The sequence below is a fragment of the Pelmatolapia mariae genome, linkage group LG3_W (genome assembly GCF_036321145.2).
Source record: "Pelmatolapia mariae isolate MD_Pm_ZW linkage group LG3_W, Pm_UMD_F_2, whole genome shotgun sequence".
NCBI classification, from domain to species: domain Eukaryota; kingdom Metazoa; phylum Chordata; class Actinopteri; order Cichliformes; family Cichlidae; genus Pelmatolapia; species Pelmatolapia mariae.
The window spans coordinates 43,269,248-43,284,218 of record NC_086229.1 but is presented as its reverse complement, the minus strand read 5'-3'; the positions used below and the strand labels follow the sequence as shown (position 1 = coordinate 43,284,218).

At 45.0% G+C, this 14,971-nt stretch overlaps 1 protein-coding gene across 1 annotated transcript in view; it reads left to right on the top strand.

The window, feature by feature from the left end:
• Positions 1-214: 214 nt before the first annotated feature.
• The window catches only part of LOC134624467 (insulin receptor substrate 2-B), a 29,859-nt gene continuing 15,102 nt past the window's right edge, over positions 215-14,971 (top strand). The window contains exon 1 of the mRNA XM_063469443.1: positions 215-5,078. Coding sequence (XP_063325513.1) covers positions 845-5,078 — 4,234 coding nt within the window. The 5' untranslated portion in view covers positions 215-844. The remainder of the gene's footprint in view (positions 5,079-14,971) is intronic.

Sequence of the window (14,971 nt, the reverse complement as noted above, 5' to 3'; positions counted from 1 at the left end):
TTTTATTTCAAGATTACTTTATTTAAGATTATTGTAAGAATTACTCAGTAATGGCTCATTTACGCTTGTTTTTTTGGGGTTTGCATAATATTTGATAATACGATCTAACATAAATAACCCAAAAAAATGGAACTTGACCCAAGATTTTGTCTGATCACGGCGCGGGGGGGGGGGACTCCAAGTCTGCTGGTCTGGGAACAGTTTCCTACGCGTAAACAGTTGCTGGAAAGCTCAACAGCAGGTTCCAGATAAGCCCGAAAAAGTCACCGCCTATTTTGAAAACTTCAGTAAACTCCACGCTACGCGATTGGCCAAAGCTATTGACGCAAAGCTCCAGTATCTCGCACCGATTGGTTTCGACTTCTGTCAACGGCTGACAGTCAAAGTGACGGACCAATCAGAGCCCGTCTCTACCCCTTTGTTCCTCCCGTTCGTTTGGTGACGCAGGGGGGTCATGTGTTGTTTGTGCTGTGGCCCGTAGAGATGTGTACAAGAGGAGAAGGGAAAGCAGTGCTAACCGAGCTAGCTGGATCCTCCCGATTATAGAAACACGGCTGAACGTGGTCATGTTGCACACGGTGGGCTTTATTTCGTGAAAAAAAAAAAAGCAAAGCTCACGCTGGAGTACCTGCCTCGCCGCTGAGGGGGCAAAAGGGACTATTTTCTTCAGACGGAACAGCAAAGCCGGTTTGTGAGTGCTGCAAATCTGAGCCGTGTGTGTGTGTGTTTGTGAGTCAGTTAGCTGGCCTAGCCGGACTCAGGAGCTCGTCTCCCAAAACAAGAATGGGGTCTAGGTCCGTTCGGATTAGCTTGCTAGTAAAGTGACCTTTGATTGTGTTCTCTGATGGCAAATTTCACGAACTATCAGGAAGGCAAGGCAGCGATGTTGATGGTGGAGACACAGCAGAGGGACGTGGGGACGAAACCTGCGGCTGCCGCCGCCACCGCTGCAACCGCAAACGTAGACGGCTCGGTCGGGGAACCCCCTTCCCCGTTAATTAATATCGGCGGAGGAGCCGGAGGTGGTGGTGGTGGTGGAGGAGGCTCTCGTTTCCACCATTTACCTCCGTCAAACCACTTCCACCTTAGCCACCATCAGCCGCCAAAGGATCAACAGCAGCACCATCACTATCAGCAGCAGCAGCATCTTTCCGGGGAAAACATCGCAGAGTCTCCGGGCAGGAAAGCCACCGCCGCCTCCTCCTCCTCCTCGCCTTTCAGCCAGGTACACGCCGCCGAGGACCCCGCCGCTGGCAACAGCCATGTATACGCGGCAGTGAACGTCGTAAACACCTCAGACGTGGTGGATGATATACGAAAGTGTGGCTATTTAAGAAAGCAAAAGCATGGACACAAGAGGTTTTTCGTGCTGAGGGCTGCCAGCCACCTCGGCCCCAGCCGCCTGGAGTACTACGACAGCGAGAAGAAATTCAGGAACAGCCTGCGCTCTGCTGCTGCTGCTGCTGCTGCCGCCGCGGCAGCCTCCTCCTCCTCCGCCTCCAGCAGTGGTGGAGCCGTCCTCCCTTCTCCTCCCAAAAGAGTGATTTACCTCTATCAGTGCTTCACCGTGAACAAAAGGGCGGATTCCAAAAACAAACACCTCATTGCCCTTTACACCAAGGATGAGTACTTTGCCATTGTGGCTGAGAATGAGCAGGAGCAGGAGGACTGGTATGTGGCTATCAGTGAGCTGATGAGCGAGGGCAAAAAAGGACACTTAGATTCTGATGATTTAGATGATGGATATGGTACGGTCACCCCTGGTACTGTGTTTAAAGAGGTGTGGCAGGTGAATGTAAAACCCAAAGGACTGGGTCAAACCAAAAACCTCACAGGTGTTTACCGGCTATGCCTCTCTACCAAAACCATTCACCTCGTTAAGTTGAACTCTGAGACGCCCTGTGTCAACCTGCAGCTGATGAACATCAGGCGCTGCGGACATTCGGAAAGCTTCTTTTTCATCGAGGTGGGCCGCTCCTCCTCCATCGGGCCTGGGGAGATATGGATGCAGGTGGATGACTCTGTTGTGGCCCAGAACATGCATGAGACCATCCTGGAAACGATGAAAGCGCTGAAAGCGTTTGCGGAGTTTCGGCCGAGGAGTAAGAGTCAGTCGTCGGGCTCCAATCACATGCCTTTCATCACGACGCGGCGCCACCTGGGCAACCTTCCGCCGAGTCAGACTGGGCTGCAGCGACGGTCGAGGACAGAGTCCGTGGTTGGCACGCCGCCGTCGACTAAAAGCAACATGGCTAGTGGCTATCGCTTTCGGACATCCAGTGAGGGCGAGGGCACAATGAACCGGCCGTTCCGCTCTGCCACTGGAAGTTTGGTTCACCTAAACACTGCGAGGGCCCATCACGGTCGTCAGGATATGGGCAGCAGTGGTGGCGGCAGCAGTGGGAGCGGCGTCGCCACAGGAAACGCTGGTACAAGCACCGGCAGCGGACGCTATGTCAGAGCTATCCCAGGGGCAACTTCCACCTATCATGCCCGCTCTGCCTCGTTGCCAGTCTCCCATTTTCCCTCCACCACTAGCCCCGTGAGCGTCTCCTCCAGCAGCGGCCACGGCTCCGTCTCCGACACGCTCACCCGCCCGTCAAGCGCCTCAATATGCGGCTCCCCGTCAGACGGTGGCTTCAACTCGTCAGATGAGTACGGCTCCAGCCCAGGTGACTTCCGTTACTTCCGGGTGCGGAGCAACACACCAGACTCTCTCGGCAACACCCCACCAATCAGAGAAGAGAACTGTTTAAATGATTACATGGCCATGGGCTGGAACCGGGAGGTCTTTGGCACCAGTGCGGGCTCCGGAAACAACAGTGGAGCTGACACGCCGCGGGATGAGAGCACGTCAACGACAGAGGATGAGCGCTTTTCTTCATCATCACTGAGGAGGAGGACGCACTCTTTTACCAGACCGACTGGCGGCGCGACCGGAGTGGCAGTCTATCAGAAAATGACACAGACTAACTTCTCACTGGACGAGGGGTCGGATGTGGTGTTGCCATTTGGCAGCGGCCTGCTCCGTGGGGGGCCATCCTCCTCCTCTTCCTCACTGCGCTCCGACTACAGCTCCTGCTCCGAACACAGCCAGCAGAGCCGTCCCTCCACACTCTCCCGAACGGAGGCCAGTTCCGAGCGCCCTCCCCTCTCCTCCTCCGCCAAGGAAGACAGCGGCTATATGCCTATGATGTGCGGCGTGGCGGTGTCGCCGAGGGACACTCCCCCTGACTACATGCCTATGCAACCCAGCTCTTACTCCCACCACATCTCCCATTCTCCTCAGTTTCACAGTCCAGCTTTAGCTACACGCTCAGCCCACCATCATCACCCCCAGCTCCAATCCCAATCCTCCACGGATTCCCACGGCTACATGATGATGCTCCCGGGGGGCAGTTGTAGCTCCCCTTCCCCAGTGCAGGCCTCTCCCAGCCCTCACAGCAGCTCCAGCCTCATTGGGGCATGTGCAAGCGACAGCATTGCAGAAAGACCCGAGAATGGGGAATATATGGACATGTCGTACAGTAGTGGTGGGGGGCGCAAGGTCTCAAATGAAGGGAGCAGCAGATATTATACAACTGGCACACCTGAGAACACCCCAAAGCCTTACAGCCCTTATTTCTCTCTCCCTCGCTCCTATAAGGCCCCCAGCAGAGAAAGAGAAGAGAAGGATAAAGAGTATGGGGAGTACGTTCCTATGAGCTCTCCTGCTAAACCAGTCTACTCATCAGTCGCCACATCTTCAGTGTCAACACCAGAAAAGAGGGGTGGGGGAGGTAGTAGCACCTCCACTCCCTCTCACCCACCTCCGCCTTATGGCGCTCACCATACGACTGCAGCAATGGCTGACAGGCGTATTGTGAGGCCCAACCGCCTCCCTTTAGGCCGAAGAAGTTTCCATGGACCGCTGCGGATTAGTGAGCCTTCAACAGCATCTGCAGGCACCTTGACTTCAGTCCCTGCCACTGGCAGCTCCTCTGAAGGGCCTTCCAGTCCTGGAGAGTATATTAATATAGAGTTCGGTGATCACTACCCTCTCCAGCAAGAGCCACCCGCCTACCCTCACTCTGCCCAAGACGAAGCGCCTTCCCTGGGATCCGGTGACCACTGTCGCTCCCCTCCTCAGGATTACATGAGTGTGGAGGTAGGGGCGGACCAGCAGGATAGTTCTGATTGCCTGGGCAAAAACCAGTCACCCAGACCGAGCCTAGTTGCCCCATGGAACCCACCCAGCTATATCCGACCACTGGCTAGCAATCCCGGGGCGGTGGCCTCCCCTGGAGTGCAGGTCGGAGGTCACTGGAGGCCAGTTGGGGACGACTACACAGACATGACGTTTAACCTCAGCAGAGGTGATGGGACACAAACGAGCCCTACAGCCATGCTGCAGCATCTCTGTGTGATAGAGGGGCGTTACGGCCACCCTCCCCACACGACCTCCTCATCCATTTCTCCCCCCCTGCCCCCGACGAGCCCAGATAGGGCGCCAACGCAGCCGATGGAGCCCAAGGTGGTTCGAGCTGATCCCCAGGGCAGAAGAAGACACAGCTCAGAGACATTCTCCTCCACCTCTTCCTCTAATTCAACTCCTCCTGGTGGAGGTCTTGGCTCCTCGGCCACACACCCCACCCTTGCTAACCCCTTGGCCCCCAACGGATCTTATGTAACGGAGGGACAGGCGTCTAGATGGGCCAGCTCGGCGTCTTTTGACAGTGTGTGGATGTCTGTGGAGGGTCTGGGTGACTCTCCAGCTCACCACGCCCCGGCAAGAACCACAGAAACGGGCACGGCCTCCAGGACTTCAGCAGCATCCTCCTCCTCTTCCACGGGGCCCGGAGCTGGCAGAATGTGCAGGAACATGTCAGTTGGCTACCAAAATGGCCTCAACTACATCGCCTTGGAGCTGAGGGAGGATGGGAGTAATACGGGAGCTGTGACGTCGGGAGCAGGTAGCAGCAGTGGGAGCACGGCATCGGTGGTGGCGGCTGCAGGGGGGACGGTGCCTCTGCCAGAGAACGGAGCCTACGCCAGTATAGACTTCACCAAATCAGACGGCGTCACTGCAACAACCAAGGGTGAGTCAGCATAAGTGATGATTTTGTGTTAGTGTTATAGATACTAATTTTTGTTCTGCACATCCTCACTTTCTTTCCTGGAGTTTATGTAGCAGCCAGCCCTGTGTGTGGAAAAACACAGTGTCTGGCTTTGTGTGTGTGTGTGTGTGTCTGTGAGTGATCTTTCATGTGTGAGTAAAAAGTGTATTTTTTTCTTCTTCTTTTTTTCCCCCTCTCACTGAAATCCAAAATAACCCTTGAGTGCTGGATGCTATTATTAGCTGCATTGTATCAATTTGCAGCTCCTTCAGTGAATCTATTTTGAATCAAGTCTCTGTGATCTTGACAAGGCAGCGTTCACGCGCTCTGAGTCTTTTGAAGGCATCTGCGCAGGGAGCTGAAGCCTAGGCTATAACAGTGCTCGTACAGGAAGTGGCACCAATATGCGGTTCATCTTGAGGTCTGCGCATGCTGTGTGCAAACACACTGGTAGACGATTAGCTCGCTGAATGAACAGAGAGTTTATCTGAGGTCAAGTGTGGTTTGAATCACCCCAAAAATGGCTCAGACTTCCTGTCTTTGTAGCTTGGTGGTGGTGGTGTGTGTGTCTCTCTCTCTCTGCCTGTCTGTGCACGTGCCGCTGTTTTCTTTGTGTCAGCATGTATGCAGAGTGTACTAATGTGTGGGTGTATAAACTCTTTTGTCTGCTGGAAGGCTGTCACATGAGAAGCTTTTCAACATCTATGAAAAATTATTTTTATTTATACTAAACACGAAGGAATCCAGTGCCAACAGGAACACTCAATGTGGCAGCACAATACACTTAATACCTTTTTATAGTCTAGTAAGCTGGCAGTCACTCGGTGAAACATGTTTTTACTAGGGATGTTCCTGGCAAATGATTGTTTAAAATTACAGGAAAAATAATCACTAGATTACTTGATGTGAGAAAGCACTAAAAATTGAGTAGAATTTAATAGATGAGGTTAAACATTGTCTGTAAAAACATTCTGTTTAGATTCTATTTAAATAGGCTGTTCCTGCATGGTCGTCTTAAAGCCAGCTGCACAGAGACCTGTGGTGTTGGCTCAGGTCAGAGCTTGTTTCAGTGAAAATCAGCTTGCAGTTTGTCTGCCTCAGTGATGGGTTTGTTATAAGAACACCCACAGCACCTTTTAGCATTTCATTTAAGTGATTGACCCTAGGAGTAAATGACTTTCTTTCCAAAGTAACTTAAAGTGTCTGCAAAATCACACAATGTTTTTTTTTTTTTTTTTTTGTGGTAGTAGCTTTGATTTATTTATTATTTTATTAAACTTGGATAAAGTTTTGTCTCATACCAAAAAAGGGCAATTTTATAAGGTTTCCAGTGTTATCCTCTAAAATTTGCCTATTTTTGGTAATAAATGTCAAGGTTTTATTCTTGTCAATTTAACAGTAAGTTTATCTTCTTTTTTTCCCTCATATTTCTTTTTAGAAATGTATTTTTCTTGTTCATTTTCAAGTTTTTTTTTTCCTCATCAAATCAATCAGTTGTTTCCTCATCAATTTTTTTTCTTACCTTTTGCAAGTTTTTTCTTTCAGATATTCAGTTTTTTTTTTTAAACGTATTTTCTAATTTTTATTTATTTTTTAGTAAATTTGGCTTCTTTTTCCTTATAGTTACAAGTTTATTTGTCTTTAATTTCCCATTTTTTGTAAGTATATTTGCCCATTTGTAATCAGTTTGCATCTTATTATGTACATTTTGGAAATTGTGCAAGTTTCATTGCATAAAATTTAATTTTTTTACATAAATTTTATTCTTGTCAATTTAACAAAATTACCTCCTGTAAATATTAGTAATAAATATTAATAATAATATTAAAGTTAATTTCTTTTTTCTTCATTTTTTGCTCATACAATTAGTCGTTTTTAAGTATATTTTCCTTTTTTTTTGTAAATTTTGCTCATTTCATCTAATAAAATTGCCTTTTTTGACATAAATGTTCCAGTTTTTATTCTCTTACATTTGCCTGTTTTGATTAAAAAAAAATCTGTCAGTTTTATTCCTGTCAGTTTGACAATAACTATGCCTATTTTTTTCATATATTCATACAATATTTCAGACTTTTCCCCTCGCTAATTTGGCATTTGTCCCCAATGTTCCTTTTTTTTTATTTCTAGCAAATTTACCTTATTTTTCTGTGTTTTCTGTGTAAATTTGCTTACTTTGTTTTTTTTCCCTCTTATAAATTTAACAGTTTATATATATGTGCTAAACCGTGTGCTTTTAATTCTACTTCTACCTTTCATAAAGTCTGTAACTGACCATAAGTGAAAGTAATGAACGCAAAAGGGAGAAGCCAAAGCTTGGTCACTGATTTACAGTTTTAAAAAGCTGCTTGGGCTATATTACTGCTGACCCTCTGCTGTTACCTACTTTAGCTCTGCTGCTGTTGACTGGTGTGCTGTTGGTGCTGTATGGTGAAGTAAACGTGGAACATCAAACTGCATTATCATTGATACCAGCTTTTCAGCCAAGATCAGATCAGTTGTGAATGTCTTTGTTTCCTGCTGTGGTTCCTGTTAAAAGTCTGTGAAGGTTCTCAGTTATCCAGGTCATCGTAGACCAAGGAAGTCCTCAGACTTCCTGTTTAAAAGTTGATTAGCAGTAATATTAAGTAATGATTCAGCTCATATTCGTTAAGTCTTTATGTTTTCCATATTTACAGCTCTTTGTGAAGCAGCTCCAGTAGGTGTAGGTGAACATCCGCAGACAGGAACAAAGGTTTTAGATGAGAATGCTTAGCAGGGGATTTCAGGATGATGGGTTGAGTTTGTGTGAGAAAACATTTGACACTTAGAGGACAAAGTTAGGCTATGTCTGTAAATGAGGATCTCCTTTTTCTCCCTTTTTCTTTCCTCTTCTCTTTTAATTCAGTTTTTTGCACCCACTTCCTCCCACAATCACCTCCTTTTTTTTTCCTTTTTCTTTTTTTTTTCCCTAAGAGCGTGAGTCAGGACTCTCTGAGAGCGCCGCCTGATTCATTTGTTTATCGTCGTTGTGTGTGTGGTTATTCACTGCTGAATCTGTGTTCGCCGACACGGGAGATCAACTGACACTCAAACCCGTCCTATTGTTTGAGTTTGTCCGTCTGTCTGTGTGTGCTGTGTTTTCAGCTGCTGCCAGCAGGTTCATTAATCAATAGTGTGTGTGTGTGTGTGTGTGTGTTAGTTCATGCAGTTCGTTCATGCAGTTCAAGGTAACAATCGGAAATGTTAATCCCTGACACATAGTCTTGTGTATTGGCTTGTTTACAGTCTGTGCCGGGCATCTAGGTAGGTGCGCGTGTGCTTGTAAGTGCTGAGTCATGGCAGGCAGCTTTTGATGTGGCAGTGTAATTGCAGCAGCGGCATGTCAAGACACACAGCAGGGCTGAGAGGAAGCGCATCATCATCACTCAGGAATGCGCTTCCCCTCAGCTGCGGTGTTGCGCGGATAGAGGCACACCTGGATCCTTGACCCAGAGGAGGAGCAGGAGGTGGAGAATCAGGCTGGGTTCATATCCAGCTGGTGAGGAAGTCTTGCATGCGTCTGTGAAATGTTGCTATAAATATTTCAAATTAGGCATGTTTAGATCAGCTGGGGTAAAGGAAAATCTGCAGGAAATAACGCTTAAGTTGGGAAATCTGTTAATAATTTCCTCTAATTGTTTTGTCCACAAATTCACATTTAGCAGCACCAAAGTCATCGCATTTTCGATGCTGGAACTCAAATATGCTTCTCTTTTTTTAATCAAAAGTGGTTCACCCAGAGGCTTTGCAGCATCTCAACTTCATCTAGGTTTCATTGTCTGTCACCGGCCTGTGCTGTGAGGCAAGATCTGAAGCTCAGAGCCTTCTCGGTAATGAAGGTAGTTAACCTTATACTCACGTCACCATAGCAACAAATGATGCACACCTAATCTGCTCCTAACCTAAAGTCACCAATCAATCAGATCTTTTGAAAAAAAATGATTCATTGATAGGAAAAGGTAGTGGGATGGTCTTTAGAGACCAGTAGGAAGTTTATCTCTTTCCTTGGTGAGCATCAATAAAGAAAAGTAGTGATTTAATCTTTAGTTGCTCTCACTAAAACTGTCTAATGCACATCTAAATGTTAATGTAATCAAATAACAGCTGTAATCCATCAGATTCTCCTATGTCTTATTGATAGAGGTGCATTTTGACTGGCTTTCCTTCCTAGTTTCAAATTGGCAAAACTTTATTATAACTTCCAGTCTAAAGCCCACCACATAGGCCAACAGATTGGTCAACGACCTCATCAATTCAAGCCCCAAACCCTTGCAACCTCAAACAACTGCTGAACATCTAAAACTCAAATTTTCATTTACTTGGTGTTGGTGTTAGGGAGTCCACATCTATACCTAGCAACTGGTGGTTGCCTGGGGGTTGCTGACTGGTTCTAGGCCTTGGTGATTGGGGCTTTACTGACCAAAGCTATTGGAGTGCACGCACTATAAGAGTCCTCTTACTTTAGCCACTATTCATATTTTTCTAACATCATAGTTTTTTTTCTTGCTTTGAGGCAGGGCAGCTGATTTTACAATGTTTCCAATTGGTCGTATATCACCAGCACCTCCCCGCTTCATGTAAACGAACTGCTAGCCTAGATTGAAGCCTTGATTGATTTATTGACGCTGACTGCTGATGTTGGGGTAAAGCTGCGTGTCGCTTTCTTCCAGGCTCCAGTTCCTTTGGCAACCCTCTAATGTATTTACTATGAAGTCATATGTCAGTCAACAGTGTTCTTCACCCTCATCAGCACTCTCATTCCTCAATTGCTCACCTGGGCTCGCCTGTCTACTTCCTGTCACCAGCAGTTGTTTCTCCTGTACTTGCTCGAAGTCGCATTCACTTTTCTGAATTTGAATGCAGCTTTATTTTAGCCCGATCAGGAAAAAGATGGTATGGGTATGAAAAAGGGTATGTTCAGTTTTCTTCGTAGTACAGCCCCAGGTCCTCCCTATGGTGGGAAACAGTAGCTGGTTGGTGGCTTCATTGCTCTGTTTTTAAAGGGAAAAGGTAAAAAAAGAAAAGAAAAGGCACCTGCGTTCAGTAACAGCACGACTTTTGTTACTGAAAAAAGGGTTAAATAATCAAGATTTTGTGGTTATGATTTTTCCGCCATAACTGAGCAGTATTACTGGGGATTTATGCGTCTGTGTTAACTCTAAGCTGTAGGTATGTCATAACCGCCAACCCCTCTAAAACCTTACGCGTAAACTCACGTGCACCTGCCTGCACTTTAGTTCCACCTCGGGCAGTTTAGACATGCCAGCCTACATTAAAAGCCAACATCGATTTATTATTGTGCAACGAGAGCCTCAGACACACCATAGAAACTAAACCAAGCCGTCTCTAACCCTGAGGAAGTTTTAGTTGATTGATTGATTGATTGATTGATAATACTTTATTCATCCCGAGGGAAATTGGGTTTAAGTCGGTCTTAAATTTCTTTAAATTTTTATATATATTTATATATATTTTTTTCTGATATGCATCATATTCAAATCTTTAAATGCTGTTTTGGGAACAAAAAAATGTTCCTGCAGTGTTGGTTTTTTTTGGGTTTTTTGTTTTGTTTTTGGGGGGTAATATATTGCACAGCTTTAAGCGTGCAGGCAGAGGTGGTAAATGGTGAAAGTTGGGTCAGGAGAGAGAGATGTGCCCTTAAACCTGTCAGAAGTGACTTTTAGATGTCTGTGACAGCAGTGGGAAGCTGCCCTTTTCTCCTTGCTCTTGCTCTCGCTTCCCAGCCAAGTGCCGATGAGGTGGTAAAGGGCTGGACAGAGTGCGAGGCAGGGTTATGGGACGGAAAGGGAGAGTAAGATGCCCTTTTCCTCTCTCGTTCCCACCTCCACGACTGTGCCCTTCTATATTTACAGGTCTATTTCCAGACTGACATGAATTTATGGGCCGGTATGAGGCTCTGCTCGTAACAGGACCCCCCCAACTTCTCTTTTACTGTGTGTTGCAGGCAGAGGTCTCTCTGCATCCTAAATGGCCAGACATGTATTCCCACAGATGTTAGAATTATTAGCCATCAGGCGTGCACACAAGGCAATTTTGATTTTAAGCTGCCATTGTGACTGTCATAAGAAAGTATTTGTGGCTCTCTGAGAGCCCCCTGAGGATGGACTCTTTGCTCTTTATGCCTGTTTTAGTGTACATTCGGCAAATAAATAACCTTAAAATAACGTGTGCTGTTTGATGAGCACCTTAATTCACAGGATTGACACGATGTGCTTTGAGCATGGGTGGCCTGCATTAAGAGGCTTGGGAACATAGAGCTGGCAGTGTTGTTGAGAAACAGGGAAGTGGACCTCAAACTTTGGGCAAATGACTGCTTGGAGAGCTCCCATTGATCAATAAAGTCTTTAAATGTGGGGTTTTAGCAAATGTTATGAGAGTTTAGGTAAAAAATAGTGCATTTGCTGAAGGTAAAAATGAAATTCAATAGTAAATCACCTGAAAGTTAACAAGAAAGAAAGAGAGATATGTGAACTGAGCTAGAGAACCTGGTGTGTGATGAATTTAGGCTTTTAATGGAGGTGGGGGTGAAAGACGAAACAAGGTCATCATTTTTGCAAACTATGAACTATCGTTTTATCTCAGCTGGCCTGTTTTAATAGTTGTTGAAAGCCAAGTTGTAATTTAAATAAAAATTCAAGTAATCACACAGCCCTACTTAAAATTTTCTATCAGTACAAGTTCAGGTTAGCCCTATGAGTCAAATTCTTGGCTCTTTATGATGTCAGTGAGAGCAAGGATGTCATCTCAGGCCTGAGCAATACAGGTGAAGAGACTGGTCTCTGACTAGTTGGGGGGTGGTTGCTGGGTGAAACTGACCTGCACCAGAAAGCTCCCTGCAGATGTCTGGATGCATCCTCAATCATCCAGGTCAGAAAATCCCAGAAAGTTTGTTCTGTTCATCTGGGCTCATCCAAGTGTTGACGGAACGGTTTTTCCCCAAAGAAAAGACTTTATGAGATTTTCTTGTGAACACTTTGGTCACTAGCAGGTTACCATGGAAGATGCCAACTTGTCTGCAAACACTCACCAGCTCGAGCTCGTTGAGCGGCAGTGAAGCATGACAACGTGTCATGCAGAACGGGGAACATTCATCTTCACCGTAAAAGTTGTGCGCTACTGCTAAAGCCAACAAATTTCAAAAGCCGCAGCTTTTACTTTGAAGGCAAAAGGCCTCAGTTTCTGGTTTGTGTCACATTCCTCAGATTACCTACCACTTAGCAAGTAGTTGCAGAGTGTTTGTAGACAAGTTGGCTTTTTCCATGCAACTACAGAGGTCCGTTCTTCGTACCTCGCTAAGTAAGTTAGCTGGATTTGATTGTTGACGATTTCGCGTGATCTTGGATCGTTCGGTTCTCCGAAGCTCATCCGGGGCTTGCTGTCATAGCAACAGATCCGTAAGCGTAAACCTGCTTGGGAGCAGGCTTACTTTATGTAAACAGGATTAGATCGCGGCCACTCAGGTATGTCCGCTGCATTTATACGAAAGCAACAGCGACATTTCTCCACTGTTTTTCCATAAATAAATATTATCAATGTAACTAAAGATAATGCAGTATTTGATTCTTTTATTGATGTCATACAGATACATACAGGTCATTTCCTAAGAAAGGGAAATGTACTATTAATCATTCTATTTCATGTATTTGATTATTTCAGATGTAATTCATATTTTAGAGTAGTAATAGTAAAAATACTTCGTGTAATCAAGATGAGAGACCACGGCTATAAAAGCGAAGGTGGATTTGGGAAGTCTGTCGCAGCCATGTCCTGTCCGTTTGTACGCGAGCAACCCATTGCGGAAGGTGCAAGATTGATAAGGGGAGTTTTCAGAATTCAGCGTATATTGCGGGATAGACAGGATCCTTTAGCTCAGCGCGACAGTGTGCTCATAGAGAGATATCGATTTTCCCGTGAGGGTATTATTTACAAACAAACAGATTATTTCAGGGTCTCTTTTCAAGAGACTAAAAGCAATATAGGTGATAAATATTACCATTCTGTAGAATATTCTTATATTTCACTTTTACTTGTTCCCATGTTCTAGTGGGTCCTGTTGTGGCTCTAATGTGAAAGAGGATATAATGTAATATAATATAATAAATTACTTACGAGTTTAATTTGTCAGCAACTTTCTGCCAGCCCTCTCTCCTTGCTTTTGCAGCCTTTGCAGTGTTCCCTTGCGTTTTAATTAAACTCCGAAACTCCTGAAATCCCTCAATCAAGAGTTCTTGCTCTGCTGCCGTAAAATACTGAGCGCGCTCCTTCGACATCTTCGCCGACCAATCACAGGGTTGCCGATCAATGTTTCTACTATCGATGCGTAGCCCCTTTTAAGCCACCCAGTGATCTCACATTACTTCATCCAGCTATACTAATCGTCAACAACAGGTGTCAGGGCTCGCAAAATTTCAAAATCCCTGGTAGCCCTTCGGGCAGAGACTCTTCAGTTTTTGGTAGCCCAAAATAAATTTAAGTAGCCCGAATAAAAAAGGGGGCAATTTTTTTTTGTTTTGTTTCCTGTTTTGTTTCCGTTACAATATTATACTTTAATGTATAATATTGTAACAGAAACAAAACATTAATCAAAAAATTGTTGAAACACAAATTACAATATTGTATAAAAATTACAATCATCAACTCAAATACTTGGTTGTAATTTAACAGAAATTTCTATGAACTTGTAAGAACTGTACAACAGGAATCAGTCTGTGTCAGATCCTGAATTTGAAATTTCCACTGAAGTCACGGGTAAGAGGCAAGTGGAACCAAGATCTAGGCCATTTGCTTTTTGAAGTTTGCAAAGACTGCTAAATTTTGCCAGTGGTAGTTCACTCTTTGCAATATAGTAGGCTGTTCTAAACAGATTTTTCAGGTTGATTTTTAGTATGTTATTTGCAGACTGAGCAATAATCCATTTCTTGCATTTCTCATGGGTTCTAATGGGGGCCTTTCTTAAAATTACTGGTCCCAGTAACAAAGGCGCTCGTCGACTCAGAAATCGAGGGAAACCAACAACACACCCGGCAGAACATTATGTTATTTACACGGGTGCAACTTCTTATCTTGTGTGCGTATTTTATTTTGACAGCGAATGCGCACCTGCGGACCACTTATGTGCACCCCTGGTTATTTAGCTTGTCATATTCCAGCCACAGAAATTCTTTTGTCCATGAAACCATAAAGCTGTACTTTCTTTTTGCCTTAGTCTGATTTGTCATAACATTTCCGTTTTGTGGTAAGCTTTTCTTTGGCTGTCACTTCTTCACCCTGACCGGTCTTATTTGGCTCAGCAGAACTAAAATATATATCCTGCTGCCTTTACACACGCACTCACATAACGCTCAGCGATTCTCTGCGCGATCAACCTCTCACATGTTTAAGCTTGCTGCGGGAGATTTCACTTGTCATGTTTGCATAGTAAACTAACGATTGATAAGACGATGTCAGAGGAATTGGTGCGCAAATTATCGTCACTCACCAATCAGTACTGTCGCTCTCTATACACAGTTTGCGCGATTGCAAAGTGAAAGCAAAAAACAAGCGCAAATTCAAATGCGATTTCAATATGTCACATATAGGGCTGCTCGATTATGGCAAAAATGATAATCACGATTATTTTCACTGAAACTGAGGTCTCGATTATTTGATGATATTTATTTAACAATAACAATGTATTGAATAATGGCTTTAAAGATTGTCAAAAATAGTATAAAATAGTGTGCAAATACTGATAACAGTGCAAATGTTTGCAATATAAAAAAAAAATGTAAACATCTATGTTTAGTGAACTTTGCCATGTCGCTCTGTGGTGCAGCTACGACACCAAAGTTTACACA